The 26,418-nt window shown below is 49.3% G+C and overlaps 1 protein-coding gene across 1 annotated transcript in view; it reads left to right on the plus strand.

The window, feature by feature from the left end:
- The window catches only part of VIT (vitrin), a 75,335-nt gene that overhangs the window by 33,089 nt on the left and 15,828 nt on the right, over positions 1 to 26,418 (plus strand). The window contains exons 5-10 of the mRNA XM_016219012.2: positions 1,749 to 1,882; positions 5,845 to 5,922; positions 11,134 to 11,325; positions 16,392 to 16,448; positions 21,459 to 21,494; positions 23,025 to 23,087. Of these exons, the coding sequence (XP_016074498.2) occupies positions 1,749 to 1,882; positions 5,845 to 5,922; positions 11,134 to 11,325; positions 16,392 to 16,448; positions 21,459 to 21,494; positions 23,025 to 23,087 (560 nt within the window). The remainder of the gene's footprint in view (positions 1 to 1,748; positions 1,883 to 5,844; positions 5,923 to 11,133; positions 11,326 to 16,391; positions 16,449 to 21,458; positions 21,495 to 23,024; positions 23,088 to 26,418) is intronic.

Here is a 26,418-nt window from a genome sequence, read left to right on the forward strand (position 1 = left end):
ACTTCCGATCTAGCTGGGAGACGAAACTAACTCAAGGCATTTTTAGGAAACAGCACAGGCCAAATAAAACCAGAGGCTCAATGTGAGGCAGGGTTTTAAGGCGCTGTTAGCAGGGGCCTAGGTAAGTCGTGTCAAGCTCTGCGGGGAAGATGTCAGGGACCGAGTGAGGCAGGTGCGGGAAGCAGGTTCTCAGAGCTAAAGAGCAGCTCGGACAGAGAGCGTGCGAGAGAATCATGGGTCTGTCGGGGGAGCCGAGACCAGCCTCTGCGCTGGCCGTGAGGTGACCGGCTCTGCGAGCGCCCGGGAGCAGAGAGGGCAGGGTCCCAAAGACGTGAGGAGTTGGCGTCCGGAGGTCCTGTGCTTTTGAACCCTGAGAGGCATCTGTGACCAGTGGGACAGACCCGGGATTCCAGGCCAATTAGACCTGAGGTCAGATCTCTGCCTCGCGTTTATGAATTACCAAATCTGGAGTCACTCAACCTGTCTAAGTCTGTTTCCGTGAACTGGGAATAACAGCGTCCCCGCCCCTCCACACTCAGGTTTGCTGAGGGGACCCAGGGAGATGCTATACACAGCAGCAGCTTTCAGCCCTTCTCTTCCCTCGGCACACATAAACCAATGACTAAAATCCTGCAGAACTCCAAAGATATATTCTATTTTTTGCCGATTTGACCAAAAAATTGGTATAATTTTGACACATTCACAATGAACAGCTACTGCTGTGTTGGCTGTTGTCATTTTTTTATTTGACAGTCTAAGGGAAAGGAGGTCGGTGCCCCTGACTAAATAGTCAGGGATCGCATGTCCTAAAAACTCCTGTGGCACAGTGTGCCTGGCGCACGCAGCACGCCAGTTGAAAATCGCTGGTATCTGGGAATGATTCTAAAGCAAGTCAGTGCTTTAAATGTCAAGTATTATTATCATCGCTTTCTTTTCTTCTGGGTCGTCGGGAAGTTGGGTTTGGAAAGTTGTTGACTCCGCCGTAAGGTGGGAGAGCAAGAAATGGAAACTCTCATTCCCGGAGAGAAGGAAAGGTGTCGATAAAAACAAATCTATGTGCTTTCTTAGCTCCCCTGTGCCGTACATTACAAATGCCCCAAAAGCCCTTTTAACCTCTGGGGCAAGGAAACGACAGTGTGAAAGCGACAGTGACAGCCAGGAGCCAGACGGAGCCTCTGCCTCACACGGGAGGGAAGAGGGAGATGTGTCAGTTTCATCACATCAGGATTTAAAACCCTCACAATCCTGGAAGTTAAGTAAGCAATTCCAGTCTTTGAGGACTCTTTCTTTAATGCGTTTAATCTAGCTGCACACCTTCCTTCCCTGGCCCAAAATAAAAGGAATAATTTGCTTTTTAAAACGTCGTACCACAGCCTTTGAAATAACTGGAGTCAATCTGTGATGTTACTAAACCAAGCTGAAAATTGACAGCAAAGAAGTTTTACTGAAGCGATCTAGTGGAAATGAGGAAACCAAGGAAAAGAAATCTGAGGCGTGGTGGCAAAGAGAAATCCCTGACGGACTGAACCGTCCGGTCCTGTAATAAGAAAGAGAGGGACATCCGAGCTGGGAGGTGACCCGCTGGCCGCGTGACCGAGGCATGGGCTGCAGGTCCGGGTAAACCGTTTCCGAATCTCGCTGCTTTCCTGTCTTCAAATGAAGACGGAGGCTGGTTTGATATCCTGTTGATCACATCAAACAGTATTTACTCTGGTCTTTCTTGAAAAGTATTTGTTTTCTCTCCCTAGTGGTGTGCTCGATAACTCAGGAGGGAAGATCCTTGTTCGGAAAGCAGCTGGACAGTCTGGCTACAGGGGGAGTTATTCCAACGGCGTCCAGTCCTTGCCTCTGCCGCGGTGGAGGGAGTCCTTCGTCGTCGCAGGTACGCCCACGCTCCGGGGACAGCTGCTGCACGCCGGCGCGGGGGTTAGGGGACCCCCCGGGACAAAATGCGCTCTTTTCACGGTGTTAGTTTTAATTCATGGCTCGCCTCATTTCATAAAGACCTGAAGCATTAGTTCCTCTCATAATTAGGATCGTGAAACAATGAGTTATAATTAGTGATAAAGCACTGCAAAGTCTAGAAATATTAAAAGGCTCCAATTATTCATTTTAAACACACTGCAGCGATCTGTAAGCCCAATCAGACTTTTTAATTAAGTGAATTACATTTAATAACTTGGGTTTTTTAACTACTTCTTTTGTCAGGCCAAATTAAGTCTCATATCTAGAACTGTATCCGTCGTGATTTCTGGTAAATGAATAGATAGGGACATGGGCTCTTAGAGATCTGAGCAACAATTTTATTTGAGATTCGTTTCTATTTAATAATTGTTTCATTAGTCAATCAGTTCTCACTATCTAGCGCCATTGGATTTTTGTAGATAACCATTTTCACTTTTCCAAAGAGCTAATGTCAGTGAGCTAATGACTAGTGTGATTTCACAGGGAAAAGGTGACCATGTATCTTGGTATTATCTCCCCCCCCTTTTTTATATTTGTGAATTTCCCCAACCTAAACTTTTATTTTGAAAATTTTTTAATTTACAGAAACTTTCAAAAAATATTACAATGAATATCTGTATTTCCTTCACCTAGATTCACCAATTGTTTCTATGTTGCTACATTCACCTTATCTATTTATCTGCCCTTCATCTACCTATATTTTGTCTGAACCATGTGAAAATAAGCTGCAGGTTTCATGACACTTTATCTTCAGCACACATCTTGTAAGAACAAGAACTTTTTCCTAATTAACCGCAGTACCAACACCATACCTAAAAAATTAACACTGATGCAATATTATCTAATAAATAGTTCCTATTCCATTGTATCCAATTATCCTAAAACAGTCTTCAGAATAATTTCTTCTTTTTTCGGATCTACAACCCAATCAAAGATCATCTATTGCATTTAGCTGTCATGTCTACTTAGTGTCCTTTCATCTAGAACTACCCACCGCATTATCTTTTTGGTCATGAACGTCAGTGACATGTTTGAAGTCCCAGCCAGTTGTCCAGTAGTATGTCCCACAATCTGGACCACAAACGTGTCCAACTGTTTCCTCATGATCGGATTCAGGTTAAATATTTTGGCAAAGATACCACCCAGGCAGCATCTCAGCGCACCCAGATGTCACATCACAGTGACCATATCAGGAGGCACGTAATGTCAATGTGTCCAATTGTTGGTGAGGCTCAATTTGATTAATTGGATAATTTACCTTATCTCTCCATGGCGAAAATACCTTGTAATTAATAAACAATCTGCAGGGTGATACTTCAAAACAGCACGAATAGCTTGTTTCCCAACAAATCACTCAGTGCTTTGAACATCTCCTTGCTGTAGCAAGAATTACATTAGTAGTTGCAAAATTACAGTTGTTCTCATTCTGTCATTTCTTCCAAATCCATTAGCTAGTATTTTTAAATAAAGAAGAAACTTTTCCCCCCTCTGCACACTTAGGGTTCAAATTAGACTGGTTTCTAAGTCAGACAGTGGGAAGTCATCAACCACAGTGCTGTGAGGTTTGCCTTGTAACAAAGAATTCAGAATAGCGGCCTCGTGAAAATGCTCATGTCTAGAATACAGATTTGTTGAGTATGGAGGGACATATAATCTCCACATAGGTGTTTACCAAGTAGCTCCTGGCTAAATAAGAGTATTTTGATCTAAAGGACTTAGCCTGCAATCCAAGAATCCCAAACAAAGCTTTAAAAGAAAAAATAATTCCATGAGAAAAGCAGTCTGCTGAGATTATTCCCTATAAATCTCAACTTACGTGTCCCCTCATCCGTCTCCTGACATTTAACCGAGCACCCTTTGGGCCAAAGGTAATCACCCTGGTGCTTCTCAAGCGTGTCTTTCGGACAGAGGCGTTGGGAAAGCGCACCGCTGGCTGGTGGCTGCTGACTGGTGGCCGCTGGCTGGTGGCCACAGCCCGGAGCCTCCTGGCCACCAGGTTTCGCAGAATCACGTCAGAATCCCCCTCCAATGGCTCAGAGGCCTCCGTGACCCCTCTCTAGGTTTTCGTCTCTAATTGCCACCTGTCCCTGCTCCCTAGTGTGCTGCGGCCTGGGAAGGCCCGGAGAGGGGACTCGCATTTCTGATGAGCACAATCTTTCCAAAGTCCAGGGCGGGGAAGGGCAGAGAGGGGCCTCCGAAAGCTGCCCATTCGGATTTTGATCCACATTTCAGAAAACGGAGTGCATGCTCCTTTTCCTTCCAAATAGAAATAGAAAGAACCACAGGATCTTAGAAGAATAGGAAACAGAAACCACGTCCCTGCAGCTTCTGCTGACACTCAAGGCCACAGCCGAGGGCCCTCCTGGGGTCTGGAAGAGGCTCAGCCGTTGCCTGTTTGGGTCAGGCCCGGACAAGGGCACAGGACATGGAAAGGCCCAGCTCGGAACCAGGAGCTCTCACGGCACTGAGCACCTCAGCCAAGCTCAAACATTTTGCCTCATTCCTTTTAATTGGTATTTATTGGCAATACCAGGATAACCTTTTTGCATTCCTCTGATGATAGGTTCTGAAACCTTTAATTTTTTTCCCCATTAGATCCTACAGCTTTGTGTAGTATATTGGTCTATATCATTGCACATATTTTCTGAATTAAAAAAACAGGAGTCTCAGAGATTGAGGCAGTAATGTATATATATATTTTTAAATTTTATTTATAGTTTACATTCAATATTATTTTGTATTAGTTTCAGGCGAAACCTATATTTTCTTATTCCCAATCCCAAACCCTTCCTGAGACCCCATAATTTTGTCTGCTTCATGCCCTACAATCCTTTGTCCTAGACTCTGTTCCACCCCCTTGGGCTCTTTATTCAACACTCTTCCCCATCTTCTCCCTGGCCCCACCTTATAAAAATGTCCCCTCCCTTGAGAGTTAAAATGCTTTCATTATTAGATGGAAATATTTCATAACAGGCATCTGAATTTTAACAGAGATCTAAGCATTAAGAGAGCCCTTTGCTGAATAAACATTTACTGAGCATCTACCAGGTGTCAGACACCGCTATCGGCACTGAGAATTCAACAGTTACCATGTGAGACAAATTACCTGCCTTTGGGGGGCTTCTACATTCCAGGGACACTTTCTGTTTTATGGTGGAATTTCAGGCATGACCTCGTGGTGGGGGAAGACCTCGAACAACGGCCTTCTCTGGAAATTTCAGTCCTGTCAGGCCTGGTGCTTGCTTACCCAGCCCCTACCCCCTGATTGGTTTTGTTTTTTATTCCTCCATTATTTCCCTGGTATGCATTAGCATTCCTTCTACTTACCTGGCATCTAAACTTTCTCTCCCTAGGTGGGCAACAAATGCTTATTTTCGAGGCTGATCTACGGTTCCCTTCTTTCTGATTTCTGTAGTGCTGTGGAATTCAAATGGATCCCACAGAGTCCATAAAAGTGAGAGGCAGCCATTCAGGCTTAGCCGGCCTGTGACCAGGGCCCTCCAGCATCTAAAGAAGAGCATGGGGAATGTTTTACACCCATCTCCTGACCTAATTAAACATTCAAAGCCACATGTATGAAAACCTCAGCTTCCACGTCACATCTTCACGGGCAAAATAAGGGTTGTTAATGCTAACTCTGAGTCACGGAGATTTTATTGCTTCCTTTCAAATATTAATAATGCACAGACGATCCAGGAAAGCAAAATGCCACTTGACTTTTGTGTTGTAATCAACAATTCAGCACGGCGGAGACTGGCTGATTTTACTGAACTCAAGAAAGACAAATTGGAAGGAGGGAATCAGTTTATCAGAGCAGAGCCATCTAAAACCTCCAGCTCTAGGAATAAATCTTTTTTTCTCTCTCTCTCTCTTTTGCAGAAGGTAGACCCCAAAAGGGCGTAACCTATCCATCGGCTCTTGCATATTCATCAGCTAAAAGCCCAGCTGCCAAAGCAGGCAAGTGTTCATGAGTGATTTCATCTCAATCGTCTGAGTTCGTAAACACGTAATATTGTGTTTTAGGAGACAGTGCAGAGATTAACATCTTAACCGGTCAAGGTCCACTGACTTCAGTAATATTTTAACAGATGGGCCCAGAAATCCATGGGACTGGAAGGCTGGGGCTCAGGAGTGAGGCTTTATTTTTTGTTGTTTTCAGAATTCCAAGATTGTCTCTGTGCTTGCTTCCTTTGCCTTCAGAATTCAACACTGTTGCCTTGAATTTTATTGTATTGTTACTTTAGAAGATGACATGACAGTCCGCCTGGAAATATTCCCGGGCAGCTGAGCGGAAAGAGGCTGTCTTCACTTGGGTATGAGATGAGGGAAGCGAGGAGAAGGGAAGGATGCGGCTTAGGAGATGACAGCGAGAGGCTAATCTGAACAACCAGGCCCCAGACACGCGGGCTCCGCGGTGGTGCCGACCGCAAATCCTGTGAAGCACGAAGGTGGTACAGGGAGACCCTCAGGCCAAGAAAATACCCTTTTCTCGGTTTCTGTGTTGGAGCTGAAGTGTGCTCTGCAGTATTGTGTCTTTGGGGTTCTTTGATTTCCCACACACAGAGAAGCAGCGAGTTGCTTTATAATGGGATTTTGCACTGCTTCCAAAAACTTGGTGGGCCAGCTGATTTTGTTCAAGTACTTTAGTGGTGGAAGCTAGCATTTATTGAGCATTTGCTGCGTGCCAGGCACTGTTCCCAGAGCTGATTGTAGCATTCAATCACCCCAACACCACCACGGGCATGTACTAGTCTTAGCCCTAATTTACAGTCTGAGGAAAACACAGCACAGTGAAGTTTAGTAACCTGCCCTTTGTCACACAGCTGGTCAGCAGTAGAGCTGAGAATCAAACCCAGGCAGTCTGGCTACAGAAACCTCTCTATACCATTGATCTGTATTTTTAATGCTAATAACAGTGTATATAAAGAGCCCTGATTTGAGAAGCCTTGGCATGCAAATAGCAAATGTTCTTCATTTCCCCCCAGTTATTTCTCCAACTATATCTTTAATGACATCTTAACTTTTCTGGTCACCTAGACTTGTTTTGGTTGAAATGCAAGGATACAGCTGTTCCCCACCTCTACCCCCAAGCTGGCAGCAGATTGTGGTGGCTCAGGGACCATTCCTGAGCTCCCTCCTGTCCTCTTTTGGTGTGGGCACAGAGAGGAGGAATAGTTGACAGAGGTCCCCTAAGGACTGGCCAGTTGATGGAGGGAGAATGTCCCCGCCTCTCTGTTGTCTCATCTAGGCCAGCAGTTCTCAGTGGCTTCTGATCATTTCTGAGTAGGTGATACGTGTGGATGTATCTGGGGCCAGGGGACAGTGTGCAGCTGCATCCTGTCCCCTCTTGCTGGGCCAGAGCTCTATGCCCACCTCTTTGTCTGTGTTGGGCGTCCATTCCTTGGCTCAGCAGCCCCTGGGCAGCGCCTCTGCACAGAGCCATGGGAATGGCTGGGGCTCTCTTCTTCCCCTCAGGGGTTTGAGGAGACCAAGGATGGGGTGAGGTCACCTTTCTCTCCCCTCCTCACTTCACCCTTGGCCTTCTGAGCCCTGCACCCCTCCCCCCTTCAGAAATAATCCCTATGTTCAAGTAAGCCCCCAAACTTCAGGGACTACATGTCAAGCACCCCGTGTTTTTACGCTGAGAGGAAGAGTACTTCTAGACTCGGAGAATACATCCCCAAACCTCTTCTGCAAGCTCTGCTTCTGCAGTGCCCCAGGTGGGCCCATGGGTGCTGTGGCTCAGAAAGATTCAGGGGGGAAGAGAGCCCACCCCCTTCCCGCAGGCCCCCACGGTCTTGATGAGCGAGTTCCCTGAAGCCCCTTCACTTGGCTTGGGGAGGAGAAGGCATGAAGGAAGGGGAAAGGTCCTCTCAGCCTGAACACTGCTGTCCCCAAATGGTGGCTGCTAACCCCTCCCCTTCTGGTCCTTTCCTTCTGCTGACTGGCCCTGGTGAGGTGGGGCTGGCGATCGCGCAGGTTCTAATTGAATGGCCCCCGCTGTGCACAGCTCAGTGGCACCTCTCCTCGTTTAGAACAGGGTATGGGGGCTTCTGGCTTCAGCTTTGGACCTTAGCCAGAGTCCAAACAACAGGAGAACCTGGACAACCTCCTGCGACTGTGGCTGTCACGATCAAGTGTTTTCTCTGTGCCAGACACCTGCACTTCACAGTGACCCGAGGCAGAGGGCCAGTGGTGCCCCACTTTCAGAGAGGGAAGCTGACCCTTGGAGAGGTTTAACACCTTGCCCAAGGGCACCACTCCAACTGACCCCTGCACCACTCAAACGCTGATTATACCCCTCAAAGAAGGTAAAGTCAGGGGAAGAGAGGTGGAGTTACAGCCAAATGACAGCTTAGGTTATAAAGTCCATTTGGTTTCTACAATCTCCCCATCAGAGATCTTTTCCAAAACTTCTCGACCTACCCCGAGCACCACAGCCCAGCTCATCACCATCCACCTCCAGCAAGTACTTATTCCATGTGCCCGAGTTACTGACGTCCAAGAGGAGTGCAGGGAAGCCATAGTTAGAACATCAGGTCAAGCACTGCTGATGTCACTTGTCCCCTCTCCCAAGCCATCTCAACACTATCACCGGTATTACTATCCTACAAGAGCATGTGTAGTTGTCATAGTGGGAAAAAATAAGTTCATCCATTCGTTTATTTATTCATTTATTCAATAACCACACATCGAGCACCTTTTATGTGCCAGGCGCTGAGCTAAGCTACAAGGATCCCAACGTACAAGGGATGCTTGGGACCCTGCTCAGCTTCAAGCTAGAGGAACGTCTCTTTAACGCCATAGTCCCACCATGGAGTGAATTTCACCAACTCAAACACAAAATTCCAGTGAGAGCCATAAAAGGGTGGCCCTTTTGTTGCTACTCCTTAAATGATACAATTCCTACAGAAATTGGGGGAAAGCAGAGGAGATGGAGATGTGAAGTGAGGGCCGGCAGCTGCTCAGGTCTCAGCAGGCCCCTGTAAAATACTTCCTAATCTCTCTAGGAATGTGAGTTAACAGGTAAATCAGGCCAGGATGGCCCCTGAAAGCACAATAGCCTTCTGCCACGGGGAATTCTCTCACCAAATAGAAAGAATCTTGATTTGCCCGCGCAGCTCTGGCTGAGGAGAGGCATTCCTGGGATTTAAACGCTGTCCCCCTGCCAGGAAGCAACCCCAGGCAGGCAGCTGTTCTGTGGCTGCAGCCTCAAGCTACTCGGAGCTCAATAAAAACAGGTGAGTGTTTGATTAATAATTTGCAAGTAAAGCCTACTGTCAGTTTATTTAGATATTTCTCTCCAAATTAATACTTGTATCCCATTTCATAAAATATACAAGTGATTCTATTTAAATGGCTTTTTCCTATATGAAGCAGGTTGAACCCCCAGTAGCGTCTACCAGAGGGTAAGACAGAGGAGTACTTGAGAGAAATTAGAAATTTCCTGAAGACTTGTTAGGAAAACTCAATTCCTTTAAAGGCATGGAAATGCCACAAATCACAGGTTCAGCTTTGTCCAGGGCTGGTGTGAAGACTGGCGGAACCCTGGAGGCCACTGCCAGCTCTTTAGCAACCTGTGTGGCACAGTCCACAGGCAGATTTAAAGAAGAATCAGGGTAAAGGAGGGATCTGCTTCCTGCCTTGAATGCGTGCAGGAGACCAGGCGATTGACCTCCAACCCCATACCACGGCGCTGTTTGCTGACCCTCTCTCCCAAGTCAGTGCTTGGACTGCCGCAGAAGGTGACAGTGTCAGGCTGGGGAAATGAACAGGTGCCAGTGCTGGGCAGTGGGTCTGAACACCCGCCACGTGTTTCTCTACACATGTGGTCGGGGCCCCTGTAGACACTGTTTTCCCAGCATGCTGCACAAATCACAGAGGAAGATGGGTGGTTCCCATGAAGAGTGCAGCACCTTGTTATCTCAGATGCTGTCCCATAGGCCTGCTGATCTGTGCACCAGAGATACACCAGCCCTGAGCCAAGTTAAGGCTAGAGTTGGGATGCTGTGGCAGGCTGAAATGTACCCCCCACCCCACCCCAAAGATATCCATGCCCTGATCCCTGGAACCTGTGACTGTTACCGTACACGCCAAATAAGGGCATTGCAGATATGATCAAGCTAAGGATCTTAAGAAGGGAAGATTATTCTGAATTATCTGAGTGTGTCCTAAAGGCCAGCACATGTATCCTTATAACAGTGAGCTAGAGGGAGATTTGACACATACATGGAGGAGGTCAATTGAAGATGGAGCAGAGAGAGAATTGAGAGCACTGGCCTTGAAGATTGGAGTAATGTGACCACAAGCCAAGGAATGCCAGCAGCACCAGAAAGTGGTAGAGGCAGGAAACAGATTCTACCAAGAACCTACCAAGGAAGCTCAGTCCTGCGGACACCTTGAGTTCAGCTGGGTGATACGTATTTCCAACTTCTGGGCTCCAGAACTGTCAGACAATACATTTTTGTTCTTTTAAGCTCCAGGTTTGTGGTAATTTTCTACGGCAACCTAGGAAACTAACCCAGATGGTCAGATATAGAAGCTGGCATAGCCCCAGTGGGGTCTGGCAGGCGTTTGCAAGGGGGGCGTTGCCCTCCCAGCACTGAGCACTTTTCACTTGTGGGACCATTTTGTATCTTCTTCTGGCACGAACCCATGGTTCTGAAGACAATCCCCAATGCCCAGTGGGTAGCCACTTGTCCTCTTGCCCTAAACCTTCAGAGGTACTCTCAGGGCACCCAGAGTAGCAACAAATTGAGACTCATTTAAAATTGTGAAAGCAATCCAAATTGTCACACATGGATGAAGGGCGCAGTTTAGAAGGACAATCAACCTGATCCTTACAGTCTAATTAGTTCTTACTTCATTTGACAGATAAGGAAAGTGAGGCCCAGAGGAGCTAGTTGACTAGTCATGAAACAGCCTAAACTAGAAATCTAGAATGCAAGTGAATTCTCTAAAAGCAAGTGATAGTGAACACCAAGAGCTTGTGTATCAGTTTGTTGCTCCATCCAGATTGTGCATCCCTACAGGGCTGGTGGGTTTTGCCCTCCACAGCAGCCAGCTCAGATCTTTGCTCATAAGCCAGTGTTCAATAAACTTTCATTTCTGTCCTGAAGAGCCTACTGGCTATTTGATAGGCCCCAGTGTAATTTCATTTTCTTACAGGTCAGACCACAAAAGCCTATCAGAAGCCATCAGTTCCCGGGACAACTGTACAGCCAGTCACCCTGATGCAGGTACCGGGGACCACCCCCGTGGAAGCCACCCACACCACCTTGCCAAAGCCAACCCCATCTGCAGGCTCTGCCACCAGCAACCCCAGGCCACAGCCCATGGGCCAGAGGAGCCGAGAGCTGGGTCAGTAGGTAGACTGTGTGTTTCCACATGCAAGAAAGCGAGAGACTGGTTTTTAGATTAACAGCTCTGTCTGAATGCCTGTGTGGAGTGCCCATCTCCCATCTTTTGAGCTGGGTGAGGGGGGAATACCTGAGACCTGGGCCAGGGGAATGTGGTTGTGTTCTCCCAGATTAAGGGGTAAACGTGAGCCTAATAATAATAATTTAGGATCAAGCTAAGAGCTAAGCAAACTATGTCAAAGGGGCTTATAACAGACTCAATAACAGGACCTTTGTTATCATACTTCTGAAGGCAGGATATCACCTGAAACTTTCCCGTTACAAAATTCCCATTTCTCCCAAAGCTCCCTGAAGGGGTAGGAGGCTTCTCTATAAACACTTTTGAGTTCTGTTTTGTTTTAGGTGACAAATTATATACTCCTGGGAGTTTTCAAATATTAGAAACAAACGAATCCAAAAGAATCCCTTTAGGAAAAGCCAGAGAGCTAGAATTTTTATTCCTTTCCTGACTGCTTCTTGTCTTGCTACATGCATCCATTTCTTAAGTCGCGTTTTAAGTTTGACCGAAGTCCAGGTTACAGAATCCATCTTGGTATCCTCTCAAGCACAACCTTAAGAGCTCCTGATAGCCCGGTCTCCCGTTCCTGTGCGTTTGTGTGGGAGCCATCCCGGGCCAACGAGCGAGCGCCGGCCCTTTCTCCAGGCCCCTGGGAGGGGGTGGAAACTTCCACCGCATCCACCGCTGGAGCGGCACCGCGGCCTCGGCAATTAGCTCCAATATCCCCACCCGGTGCCACTCAGTCTTCCACGGAGAAAGTGCACCGAGCTTGTTCTTTCCAGCCTCACCTCCGTCGCCCCGACATCCCGGCCACACAGCCTGGCCCGTCCCCTCCGCGTCAGGCCCCGCTAGCTCCCACCCCACCCCTTTCTTTAACAGGCACCAGTAAGCGCTCTCGTGTGCGACACCCTTCCTGAGCATCCTACAGATAATAGCCTATAAATCCCCCTAACAGCCCTATTAAGTGGATACATTACTTTTCGTTTCACTGATCCATCGTATTGATGACAAGGAAACCAAGGAGTAGGGTGGTGAAGGAACTAGTCCCAAGTCACAGGCCGGGCAGAGGCGGAGCTGGGTTTGAACCTGGCAGCCTGGTTCCCCTTGCAGGAGGCATCCCTGCGGCAAACTGACCCCAGGCGCTAATGAAGCATCGCAGAAGCAGGGCCTGACCCACCTTGACGTGGCTGGGTGGCCAGATGAGAGGGCGTTAGACCCGACCAACTCCCACTGTGATATAATAAGTAGTGGACGCACAGAGTCCACACCTTCCGTGTGCCAGGCACCCTGCGTGCATTATTTCATGTAATCTTCCCAACAACTCTATGAAATAGAGATGACTATTATGGCTCATCCAATGAACAACTCATGGAAGAAGCTATGGTGTAGAGTCCCTAAATAAAAATACCATAAACATAATTTCTGAAGTTCAATAGACACTTCCCCACCATCTTTTGCTTGTGCAACTCAGGCTGATGTGAACACAGGCAGACTATGCCTGGCAGCGAAAGAGAAAATGCTCAGGAAGGATGCTGGGGGACGGGGCTCCCTGGGCAGGCACTTTCCTTTTTCTTCATTTCAGGCTCTTGACTTTCAGAGCCCTTGGTTCTTTCAAAGATTTTTGAGTAGCTGAGTAAGTCGTTGGTCGCCCTTGGTGTCTCCTTAGAGGACAGCAATTTTACATAACACGTATAATTAAACATGTGGCATATTTACTTGGCTACGCTGGAGGCTTGGAAATCCTGTTACAAGCTGGGCCTGTGCTTATGGAAAACCTCAAGCAACTGGAAGTAGTGGCTCCCGACCTGGCAGAGCTTCATTATTCCTGGCTTGGGGACAGGGGCCTTGGACGACAGCCTCCCCGCCCGTCAGAGTTCCCTCTTCATCCTGGCCCAGCCCCGCGCCCACACTGCCCCACAGGCTGCTGGGCACATGCTCGCAGGGCCTGCGGCGTGCCCCGTAATTGCTAAGAAAGGAGCCAGACCAGGGAGGGGGAAGGGAGAGGGAGCTTTAAAAACTTGTATTGCCTACTCAAAGGACTTTCTGTAGGACTGAAGAGGAGTGAAAATTGATGTGGGAAGGCCTATGTCTTTTTATAATAACAACTTTATTGAGATACTTTTTCTCGGGCATACAACTCACCCACTGAAAGTGTACAATTCAAAGGTTTTTGGTATGTTCACAAAGTTGTGCAATCATCACCACAATCAATTTTAGAACATTTTATCACCCCAACAAGAAACCCTGTATGCCATTAAGTCACTCACTATGTCGCCCTGATCTCTCCATAGTCCAGCCCTAGGCAGCCACCAATCTACTTTCACGAATGCCTGTCTTAACATACGGCGAGAGATATTGGCTGTGATAGTCTATCCCAACTGTATTAAATAATATTTAGTTTACAAATAAGTCCTTTGTTTCTTCAAATGGGCCGAAAATATTCTGCCAACTCTAAGAGAGTAACTCTGCCACTGAAAGACAAGCGAGTTGCTGTTATTGTATTTATCAAGGGTGGGTGTGTCTTTTTCTCTTATTTTGACTGTAGTCAAAAGATTTAGGAAGTGGTTGTGGATGAGTGTATTCAAGTAAAATCTAATTCATTTATTTATTTGACAAATATTTATTTAGTGTCTGCTATGTGTCAAGCACTGTTTTAGGGTCTTGGGCTCCATTGGTGAGCATACTCCACCAAGATCCCCGCAGCAGGTCACTTCAGCTTAGGACACCCGAGAAGCAGAGCTGGACCAGGGGCAACCTGCATCTGGGGTCCATGACTCATCTTTGCTCTACAGTGAGGTACAGAGCTGCCTCTCAGACAGGACACAGGAACGTGGAGGGACTACAGTAGGAAGTAAAACGTGTGTGGCAGGAAAAGACAGGGGAAGAGGAGCTGATGTAGGTGGAAGGACTCTAAGGAAGATGGAGCTGGACACCAAGGCTTCATCATAGCCCCTTAACCGAACCACGAATGTGAAAATTTAACAAGATATTGAGGAACGACACAAGGCTGGGGGTCAGGGATCCCAGGAGCCAGAGTGACAGAGACCTCCTGTCCTGGGCAGGGGTGAGGCTGTTCTTCAGGGAGAGGCCAAGGACTATATTGACACCCACAGGAGCCAGGAGGCCACAGAGCTGCAGCCCAGGGCCAGAGCGGGCAGCTAGAGAACCACATCCATAGATAAGCTGAGGAAAGGGTCCTAGAAAAGATGGGAAGCCCCCTCCAGGCCCACCTACAGGGTCAGCAGGACCTACCACAGGTCTGCAAGGTGGAGTGGCTTTGCCCAGCATTGTTTCCCTGCTCAGGTTCATTATAAGAAGCTCCATGGTTGCCTCAGCTGATGTAGCAGATGAAATGCATCCACAAGGAAAGGTAGGCCAGGGAGGGGAACAGAGCGCCGCCTAGCGGCAAGGCAAGGCGATGGCTCCGATCCCCTTGCTGCTCCATCCACCCTCTGGCAGCTGCTAGGAAGGGGGAAGTGGCAAAGCCTGAGCCAGGCAGGGGGCCAGCATCTGTAACTGCCCGGCCTTCTTCATGCACTTTCCCTTTCCACCAACATTTCTCTCATCTCTGAACGTTGAATTTCCTTAACGTGTCTGGAGAAGGTATTTCTTAAAATCCAGTCTTACAAATAGGAAGGCAAACATCCCAAAAGACAAATGGGTGAAGCTCATGACCAGGCAAGCCACAGTGGAGGAACTATAAATGGCCAATAAATATAACAAAAAATGTTCACTTCACCAAGAATAAAGTAAATGCAAATGGAGCAACGAGATGTCATTTTCCACAAATTCACACTGGAAACTGACGATACGCAGTCATGGCAAGAGTGTGGAGAAATGACCCAGAATTTGCACTTACAAGAATGTATTTTAAGGTAATTACCAGCCAAGGGTGTAAAGAAGCCTGGACACAGATGTTGTTCATAATAGAAAAAGAAATGGCAACGGTTTAATTGTGCATCATCAGAACAGTTAAAGAAGTTACTATACAGCTATTAAAATTTTGATGACAACATGCACTTACTGACAGAAGATTAGCGGGTGATGGACTGTGAGGTCAAAGAAGCGGGCTACAGAACAGCATGGGGACCAGCCTCATGTTTGTAACGGTGTGTTGTACATGAGAACGTCGCATAGGAGAGGAGATACAACTCTATACCAAAGCCGCAGACCGGTGTAGATTATTCACTCGAATAGAGGGATTGCACTGCGGGTGACTTCGTACTATCCTCAGTGGATATATTCTACAGTAAGCACGTGTTGTCTTTATAATCAGAAATGAAAGCTAGTTTGAGTTGTGTCCAAATAACTGAAACAAAGACAAAGGGAATGGAAAATTGGTGGCAGATAGATTTGGTGCAAGAGAAACGGATGGTGTCCAAGACCTCTTCCCTCCTCCCCTCCATGAAATTTGGTTCTTTCCCTCAGCTGGTTTTTACACAGCCCCCTTCCCCCAAAGGGATTTTGCATCTCTCTTTACAGAATCCCCATCTCCTCCTCTCTTTTAAAGCCTTGCTTCAGAGAAATCGCCCACGAAATCATGACTGCCGACGCGGGTTTGCTTGCCTCACGCGGTAATTAAGGGTAACCCACGGTGCGCCTTTAAGAATGACTGACCGCTAACGCTGTTTGCATCAATGCCACGTTAACACGGTTTAAGCAAATCGCCAAATGTTAAGTGACATTTCTATTTAAGGAGTACTTTAACTCCTCAGGAGTGGCTCAGTGGAGGATAATTATTGTAAGAACAATGAAGTCTAAAAAATACGGCACTCTTGTGAAAGGTGCAAAATTCAAGGATTATTATTACCTGGAATTTTCACTCACTGTTTTGGGTTAAATCCTCCCACCGCCCATTTCAGTGCCCCCTCGGGGGCAGGTTCAGACAGCCCAAGGACAGAGCTTTACCTTGGTCGTGGCCTTGGTAATGTCTGGTTAGGTTAGATCATGGAGGGAATGAGAGCAGTTAGACTAACTTTCATGCTCTGACTGGTCAAATGTTATTGCAGATCTCTGGCCCACCACCAGCTACCCAAGCAGCCCGAACAGCCCCCGAACCAACCCAGGTAAGAACCTGAATCACCTTCCTAGCTCCTGACGAAAGTTCAGCTTGTTTGCATCGGTTTTGTTTTTTTAAATCATCGCCATTTGATTTACATTTGGACAGAGAGCATTCAACCAATTATGCCAACAAAAGATACAGCTCAAGGGCCCAGCTTGTGAGGATTCTTGTAGGAAGAGCAAGGCAGCCTCACATAAGCAAAGCTTTTGCCCATCGCTGGTCCCTGGAGGCAATTTGGGGGGGGGGTAATAGAAATTCCTAAGGATTCAGTCACTGGCTCTTATAAACCTGAAAAGGGATACTCTCTGGGGTTTATGCTTGAGGAACTAGGGTAAAAGAAGCAGATATTTGTATTGCTTCCAGGACCGGGCAGAGCTGAGTTTGCTCAGGTGGTTCTATGATATGGGGATTTCTGCGCCAGGGTTTCTCCTGTGCATGAGGACACTCCCTGGCTCCCCTCCGTTCACCTCTGTGTGCACCCCTGAAGGTTTGACCCAAGCACTGGGAATGCGAGGGGACGGAGCAAGTTCTCTTGATGCTACAGAAGCCTGCAGTAATTAGAAGGGAAATCGAGGGAGCTTAGGTGCTTCCCACTCGCTCTGGGCCCTCAGCTCATAGACTTGATACAAGCATGCAATTCCTTTTGTAGCCACGGGGCGTTAGGACGGGGGCCCAGACCTCCAAGGAAAAGAGATCAGGTCTGTCTTTTGCCTGGGGATACCTGCCTGCCCCCCACATGTGAAAAGATTCCTAGAGGCTGTAGGTTCTCTTTTGCTTTGATGCCAGAGTGGAGCAGGGGCTCCATGGGGGCCCCCAGACAGGGCTAGCAGCTCCTACGAGCTTCACAATTGCACCTTTGCTAATGTACATTTGCAAATGTGCATGCAGTTGTCCTGGACAAAGGGCTTAAGAATCAGATTGCTGGGCGGGGCAAGGACTCCAAGGCCATTTTAGGCCTTAATAGGCCCGGGGGACGGTTCAGGCAGCCAAGCATGGGGCACTCCTTCCTCTTGTCCCCTTGGCCAGGATCTCTGCCTCCTCTGCAACCCCCCAAAGTAGGGCCAACCACAGAGAGCTCAGCTGACTTCCAAGGAAAATCTGAACTAGGGCATTTTCATCAGGGGGGCAAAATAAGGGAAAGAAAGCAGACTGCTGGCTGCGTGTAGATCAGCCAGCCCTGTGTAATCCCCTCAGGCACCCAAAGGCAGGCTGCTCCGGGAGCTGCTGTCCAGAAGCCTGCCCGAGCCGTGTCAGCCTGGCGAGGCCGCCCGCTGCTGCGCCCCCGCCCCGTGTCCCCTGCTGACTCCTGTCCCCGCACACAGCTGGCCTCTGCGGCTCAACGCCAGGTCACCGGAGCCTGGGGGCAGGCCAAGTTGTTTCAGCCTCTAGAAAATGTCTCTTGGCTTTGTTTGTTCTATGCATCAAAGAGAAGATTTCTGCCAGTCCAGACACCCGAGGGCTCTCATGGGGTTGGGTCTGCCTGAGAGGCCCCACCTGGGCAGCCCACGCTCTTCCCAGGACAAACAGGCAGACACAGCACCCCAGTGGGGCATGGCGAGGGCGTGGTTGGCGACAGGGCGCAGTACCGATCTCCAGGTCGTTCTTTTTACGGCCCAGCAGCCCGAGGTTGTTTTCAGCGTTTGACCTCAGGCCCTTGTCTAGCCTCTGCTTCTCCAGCTCTGGATGAGTCTCCAATCCTTCTCCAGCCTCTTCCTGCTCCCAGTAACTGCGCCCTATCTCGCTGCCCCTCACAGATGCTCCCAGCTCCTTTTTCACCTCAGATCCTACCCATTTCTGCTGCTCCTCTCCCTCCACCATCAGATCCTTTCACAAAGTCCCAGGGAGCCGTTGACTGGGAGCCTCTCCTCGCCCCGGATGCCCAGACCTCCACCGGTCATGGATCTCCGCCCTGCCCACCCCCACATGGCTCCTGGGGGTGGAGGGAAGCCTGGCCTGCACACTGGGACCAGAGGCAGCCCCCTGACTGCCAGGCCCCTCTGAGCGGGACAGGAGCCCCCGTGCCAGCCTGGCCGCTCCTGCCCTATTCCGAGGAGGAGGAGCAGCAGTGTGCTCCTGATGGTTAAAGTTAGGACAAGGTGACTTTTCCTCAGAACCACCCTTCTGCTGTCTGGCTTCAGGTACCATGAGCTCGGTTTGATCCAATGAGCTTCACCGGCCTGGCAACCTAACCATGGAGCTAATGTTTCCGTGGAGAAAGGCAGCCAGGTCCCAAACAAATACCCCACGCGGAGCTCCGCAGGGCAGTCTGTTTGTGAACCTGGCCTGCCGACTTCCCTGGTGCGATGGCTCACGGCCTGGGCCTCAGACGGCCCTGGGCCTTCTCGCGGCCACCGCGCCCGCAGCTGCTCTCCGCGTGCTTCCCGGTTCACTGCAGCGAGGGGAAGTTCACGGGACACGCGCAGGAAGCCAGGCCGGCGCAGGGAGGTGCGGAGGTCCCCCCGCTGCCTCTCAGGCTGCCATCACCTCCTAAAATGCACCCCAGAGAGTCACTGGGGAGAAGCCAGGGAGCTGAAGGGCCACCTGGGCTTCTGTCCCATAAGCCTTTGGCGCCCTAAGGGCCAAGTGTTGCAGCTCCCGCTTGGGTCCCATGCTGGTGACTTCCAGATGTGCGGGGAACGGAAGGAGCTGTGACCAGTGCAGGGGTCATCACTGGGGTCTTAAAGCGGGGATGGTTCCGGGCCCTCACGTGGCAGGTGGTGTGCCAGGTGGTGAGCTCTTCAGCCGCCTAACCAAGTACCCGGAGACACTGAGGCGGCAGTGACTCATGTGTGACCAGCAGGTAGTGGTTAAGGGCAGGCTCTGGAGCCGCCTGCTGGGCCTGGGGTTCACTCTGCCACTCCCTGGGCGCCCGTTTCTTGTTCATGAAATGGGATCATCATTGTCCTGAACTCACAGGTTACTGTGACTTAACCTTGTCAGGTTGGTGAGTGCCTGACACGAGGTACTCTCTCAGTAAACATGAATGGTTTCTACATTTCCACCATGGAAATGTAGAAACCATTAATTGCTTCATTCAGAAGCAATACTTCTCCTCAATGCTGCCTGTATCTACAAGACGACCAAGCAGGGACTGTCACAAAATTCATTCCCCATTTTTTAGGAGTGCCTTACACTTTTCGGAGTGATTTTGCGTCCATTTACCACCGTGGAGGTAAATGTCTTTCCAACATCAGCTTCACAGAGGAGAAGACTTAAGATCAGAGAAAGTGGGCGAGTCCACAAGTCCCCAGCTAGTGTCTAGTAGACATAGGACGTGTCTTCCAACTTCTTTTTTCCACACCAGCCCTTAAGCCTCAACACAAGAATACAAATGTTCTCACAAATTCACTTCCTTCTCATTACAACCAAGTCCAAAATCACCAAATCTCAGCTGTCCAAATATTTTTCAGCCCTTGGCTTTTGGATAAAAGTGATTTGGTTCAAACTTGTCCCAAATAAATGAAAGTGGCACCAACAGGACAGGCTTCGAGGACAGGAGAGAGAGGCTCAGAAATCCCTGGTGTCTGGGGAATATCTCCTGCTAAGGTAACACAGCACCCAGCATCCTAATTCATCATAACACTCAAGGGTGCTAAAACCCTGGGGCAAAAACTGAGATGTCACCAGCACTTTTTTTTTTTTTTTAGGGAAAGGGCAAAGTGCATATTTTTACCAGTAGGTGGCAGTAGAGTTATAAGGCTAAAGAAGCAGAATATTTAAACATATAGATCATAACCATTCTGAACTCGGCGATCATCTCACCCAATCTGCTAATGTTATTCACAAAGGAATCGAGGTTCACAGAGGGCATGTGACTTGTTCAAGGTCATACACCTGGCTAATGGCTGAGCTAAATTAAACTCAGCTCTGACCATTAATTCAGAATGTGCAAGAGCACAGAGGGACCTTCAGAATAGCCTGGCATCTGAATCATGTGAGGGGAAAAATCGCTTCTTTTGAGTGTGTTAATAATTCCAGCATGCAGTGCCGCTGACGGTCTTTAAGAGATGAAACAGTTGATTATACCCTGAGCTTCCGGCTTTCTGAGCTGGAGGGGGGTTGGGGAGCGGGGGGAGAAGGAGGGAGGGAGGGAGGGAAAGAAACGGCTGTTTTGGTGTCCCTTGGAGACTTCCTAACACGTTTGTGCTGCCTCAGAGCCCATCCCAGCCACGGTTCCCCCAAACAGGTCAGGGATTATTGGGTAAGAATCTCCCCTTCCCAACCACCCTTTCTACTTTATCAGCACCAGCGTGTGTGTGTGTGTGTGTGTGTGTGTGTGTGTGTGTGTGTGTAGGGGGTGGGGGAGCATTAAACATTTTACTGCAGATAGAACGCCAGGGGCCACTTTTACTCTGCCCGAGGCACAGTGGGAAGCAGGGCCTGGGGAGATGAGTGCCCACTCCCTGAAGGGGCCACATTTCCTCCGTGAAGTCCCAAGGGAAAGAACACAAACAGATGGGGGGGGCAGGTGCATCTAAAATGATGGTGGGCACATGTGCGCTTAACTGATGCGGAGGGAGGGATGGTGGATAAAGATTTCGTATCGATGCAAGAAAAATTCTTCTCAAAGTCTCAATAGTCCAAGAAAGGATTCGCTACTGTGGTTGTGTATGTAATGAGTTCCCCATCTCTGGCGATATTCAAGCACTAGCCATCCACTGGTCCTGGTAAGGATGTTGTAGAAGCATGCTGAGGGGTATGGTTTGGTTTGGATGATCTTTTAGGTCCCCTTGACTCCCAGGACTCCTATTATTCTATGATTCCTGATGCACAGTGAAAGAAAGAACAGGGCAAAGATGTTTTTGTCTTTGGCTGCAAGACCTTTAACTGAGAAAACCCCAGGCATTCCAGCTTGCTTCGTCCAAAAGTCTGGCCCCCTGCCCTTCACTGAACTTTCTGCCATGATTGGAAAACGTGATCATCTGGCGGGGGGAGTAGGGTATGGGGGTCACTTGAGAGATTCTGCTGGTTTCATCTAAATAACAAGTTTGTTTCTTTTTATTTTGAAAACCAGGGGAAATGGACCTGTGGAAACCTGGATTAGACGCAGGTAATTATACAGCCCAGCCTCCTCACATGACTAGATCGAGACACATAGGATTCAGAACTAGGGCGTCTGATAACCCGGCTGGGCCCAGCGGCCGGGCTCACAGGAAGCAGCCTCAGAGCCTTTCCCTCCCACATTAGGGTCTGATCACCACGCACAGGGCACGTGGGGGCCCCACAAGGAGGCCGGGGCTGGAGAACATTGAATAACAAAAAAGAAGAGCAAACTGTGAAGACAAAGGGCTAGAAGACAGTGAGCTCCCTGCTCCTGGATGGATTTAGACCCTCTCTCCGTCTGGAGACGCTTTGACTTCCTTCTGCTTCCCCTCCCTTCTCTGCAAGTGGTATTGCGGTTCCTCCCTTCAGCTGAATGAACACTGTTCACTGATTCTGCGTTAAGTGTTTGAAACTCCAGCAGTAACACGGCTTCCAGCTCGCGGTGCGAGAGCAGAGTTCACCGGCGGGTGGGAGGCAGGGGGGAGGGGAGGGCTCAGGCCTCTGGACTCACATGTCTTCCCCCCCCTCCAATGTGGAGCCTCCAGCAGCTTCCCCGAGAGGCTCCTGGCTGAGAAACGCCGGTAGACACCCAAAGTGAACTTTTTAAATGATGGGAGGAAGTGGGATGAGTAAGCTGACCTTTCATGGGAAGATGAAATCATGTGCTTTGCAAATTGGAAAAACTAACAAGCCAGGAGAAAGCTTACTGCAGCCAAGAGGGAGCAGAGCCCCCAGCCCCTTCCTCCACTGCTGGAGACTGGGGGGGGGGGGGTGTTCTGAGCATCACTTCAGGTGTTGCAAGCTCCCCTCGCCTGTGAGGCTCATGGCCTGACCAAGCCTACAAGGGCGCTCATGGGTTGTCTCTCATTCCCTACAGGATATATCTGTGATCTCGGCTCCCATGTAACGTTTGGCCTCTAAAAAACCCAAGACTGAAATTCAGCTCACACGGCCTCTCAAAGCACAAAACTGGTTCACACCTCTGAGGGGGTGCAGTTTTCAGACCCTCTTACTTGTTGGAGCAGCTTGTATCTTCTCTCCCCCTCCAGTCAACGCCCCGCCCTGTTAGATGGTCCTCCTCGGGTCATCTTTGTTTGACTCAATCACCGAATGCTGGCTGAGGGCCCGCAGGTGGTGGGCACAGGGAAGGTTCACGTGATGAGCGAGGCATGTGCCCTGACCTGGAGGTTTTCAGAATTTTACAGAGGGATAAAGTATCCTGGCAAAGCACTTAATGATTTCAGATAAAGAAACGAAGGCTCGACTAGCGAAAGTTACCAGGCAGCCGGGGACAGAGCTCGCATCTGACTTCAAATCCCCGTGAGCACCGGCAGAGCGCCGTGCCTCTAGGAGGCTGTCAGGAAATATTAATTTATTCGTGTCTCTTAAGATGTGAGATGGGGTGATGCAGAGAAGAGCAGTTAGCGATAGGCCAGCCCCCTGAGCCGGTGTGAGTATCCCTCCTGTCCCCTTCCCTGGGGTAAGGCCAGATGTTTCCTGTCCTTCCAAGTCACCAAGAGTTTACTGCTCTTTCCAGGGTTTGTTGCAAAAGACGAAGCAAGCACACAGTCTCTGGACCCCGAGTCCCAGGGAGACCCAAGTAAGTGAATGAACAACTGGAAGCCCCACGTGGCCTGATGTCTGATCTCGCTCCTTTCCACCCCCTCACTCCCACCCAAACCCGCCTCTCTCCTGCCGTGGATCTGCCGGCCTCCTCTCTCCTGTCACTTTGTTCTAAGGGGAAAGGGAAGTTTTGAAGGATTTCAGCTCTCTGTGTGCATGCGGGGGAGAGGCTCCGTGTAAAACATCACTATGGCAACAGGGCAGGGTGGAACCGGGAGCCCAGGATGGATGAACAGAAGAGGCTGCTGGCCGGCAGGGACAATGGTCCAGTGGGCTTGATGGAGGCAGAGCTCAGAGCTGGAGAGAAACAGGCAGATTCGAAAAGCCAGAGGGTTGGAGTAGATGGTGCGAGAGGGAGCAGTTAAAGATGATTAGAGCAACTGGGGTAGACGGGGCTGCCCTGAGGACCACTGTGGACGGGGCGGGGCGGGGCCGGGAGAGCATCTGTCATCATCTGCAAGACACGGGTGTTCGTAGGGTTGACTACCCAGATATGACATTCAGAAGGAACAGCCGGAACAGAAATTTAGAGTTGGAAGATGAGGAGCTATGGTGCAAAACCAAGGCTATGGAAACAGGAACTGTCGCCTAGAGAGACAGGACAGAGTAAGTAGAAGCAGAGGACTTAAACCTGGAGAACTTTAACACTAAATAGGTGGAGGGGAAGCCCCCCCGAGGATACCAGAAAGGAGGGACCAGAGAAAAAGAGGAAAACCAGGAGGGAGCTGGGTGTGCAGATACCCCCAGAAATTCACTATGAATCAGCCACCAATGGGCTGTGGGTCTCAACCCCACTGCACGTATGAGAATCACCTGAAGACACGTTTAAAAATTAAAGATGCCCAATTCCTGCCTCATACCTACTGAATCTGACCCTAGGCCTTGCTATTCAAAGTGTGGTCTGGGGACCAGGAATGCTTGTTAGAATCGCAGAACATCAGGCTCCACCCCGGACTTGCTGAATCAAGCGGTGCGTTTGCACATGAACCCTTGGGAAGCCCAGCCCAGAGTGATTCCCACGCATCTTTATTTGTCTAAGCTACACAAGCTGCCCAAGTGACTGATACCTACCCAGGGTTAAGAAACACTGGTCTGATGTAATTATCTGGCCAACACAGAACATTAATCTATAACATTGTACCTTGCTGGAGAAAACCAAAGCAACTAAGAAAATTGGTAGACTGATGACTGGAAACAATGTATCTTCCTTTTATTCTGGTCCTCCAACCTCTACCATAAATCGCTCATGCTAAACGCGTCATAACCCAACTCTACCCTTTAGTATTGATGTCATCTCAATATGAGAAAGCCACTGGGTCTCAGTGAGCACATGCCCTGACGCAGAGCCACTGTCATTAGACCAATCTGGGGAAGGGGGAGCAAAGGCGACCCCAATATCAGCCATCAGGCTAGTAAGTGAACTAAGCAAATATAAAAGTACCTCGCTTTCTTAAAACCTAGCTGCAAAATGAGCATGCCCATCCTGAACACAGCTCAAGACGTAAGAAATAAGGGGGGGGGGGATAGTCTATGAAGAGCCAAAACAGAGACTACAAAATCCACGTATTTATTTCACTTTTACATTTAAAAGGAAATTCTCTGCTTACTCTAATTAAGAGTTATTTTTTAAAACACAGTGTTCATTTTAAAAAGCATATTGAACTACTCAGCTGACTTCTGGAAGGCAAACCCTCTTCAGGACGCTTCTCAGACTTCAGTGTGCACACGAAGCCCCTGGAGATCTGGTTAGGAGGCTGGTCTAACGCTGTGAGTCTGGGTGGAGCCCGGGAGCCTCCTGCCCAGCAAACCCTGGGGGGGGCAGCAAGCCCTGAAGAACACCACCGCCACCTGCTGGCAGCGAGTCACTCTGCAGGCCCGGACCCGGGAAAGGAGCCGGCTTGGGCTACAACCACCTGACAGGCCAGAAAGCAGCTCCGTGTATCTTTTCTTTATCCCAGGCGTCTTTAGTGGCATCGTTCAGCTTCACTTCCTGATTTATTTGCCTCTTCCAGTCCTCACGTCAGGGATCATGCCTGGGCACAGGCAGTTCAGGGGCAGCAAGGACAGGGGAAGCCAGCTGAGCAGGAGGAGTCAGCAGGCGCCGCGGGGCAGGAAGGAAGCACCAGCCTGCAAGATCTGCAAGGAGCCGAAATACCAGCCTGCAAGATCTGCAAGGAGCCGAAATACCAGCCTGCAAGATCTGCAAGGAGCCGAAATACCAGCCTGCAAGATCTGCAAGGAGCCGAAATACCAGCCTGCAAGATCTGCAAGGAGCCGAAATACCAGCCTGCAAGATCTGCAAGGAGCCGAAATACCAGCCTGCAAGATCTGCAAGGAGCCGAAATACCAGCCTGCAAGATCTGCAAGGAGCCGAAATACCAGCCTGCAAGATCTGCAAGGAGCCGAAATACCAGCCTGCAAGATCTGCAAGGAGCCGAAATACCAGCCTGCAAGATCTGCAAGGAGCCGAAATACAAGCCTGCAAGATCTGCAAGGAGCTGAAATACCAGCCTGCAAGGTCTGCAAGGAGCCGAAATACCAGCCTGCAAGATCTGCAAGGAGCCGAAATACAAGCCTGCAAGATCTGCAAGGAGCCGAGGCACCGATCCAGATGGGGCGGCGCGAGCCCGGCCCACAGAGGTCCCTGCTTCTCTGGTGCAGGTGGCCACGACACTGCAAGATAGTAAAGCCCATTCCCACTTATAACTTCCCCCCTTAATCTCCCAATTCTGTAACATCTCTCTTTATTAAACAGGTCTCATCAATTCTGCTTAAAACTCTGTCAGCGCATGTCCATTTCTTGCTTTCGTTTAAAAAGCAAAAACAAACAATAACAAAGCCCCTGCTGCCTACAGAGCTCCTCCTCCTCTGGTCACAGGGACGCACTGCAGCACCCACGTAGGGGACAGCAGCCCCGGGGCCTCCTGTGACCGCAGCGGCTGAGACCCAGGCTTGCCTGGGCTGTGGCACCCCCGCCCACGATGTTCCAGCCCAGAAATCACTGACTTTACTGTCCCCCCCCCATCAAACTGTTTTGAAATATTTTGTTTCCCTAATTGCAGTGGTTAAATAATTCATTCCTCACTTTTTATTAATCAAATAACTATATACCTCCCAATAACAACTTCTGATCAGCATGGACTAATCAGCTTTATCGTACTGAGAGGATGTCACTTCAGCCAAGAGCGAAGACACTGCCTCCCATCAGTGTGCGTGGCCGTCCACAGTCTCCGGTCAGCGTCTCCCCTCCTCCATCGTCACCTCCATATGTTCGCAGGGGCCCAGGGATACTAGCTATGACCATCCTA

The sequence above is a fragment of the Miniopterus natalensis genome, chromosome 13, assembly GCF_054644295.1.
Source record: "Miniopterus natalensis isolate mMinNat1 chromosome 13, mMinNat1.hap1, whole genome shotgun sequence".
In the NCBI taxonomy this organism is placed as follows: Eukaryota; Metazoa; Chordata; class Mammalia; order Chiroptera; family Miniopteridae; genus Miniopterus; species Miniopterus natalensis.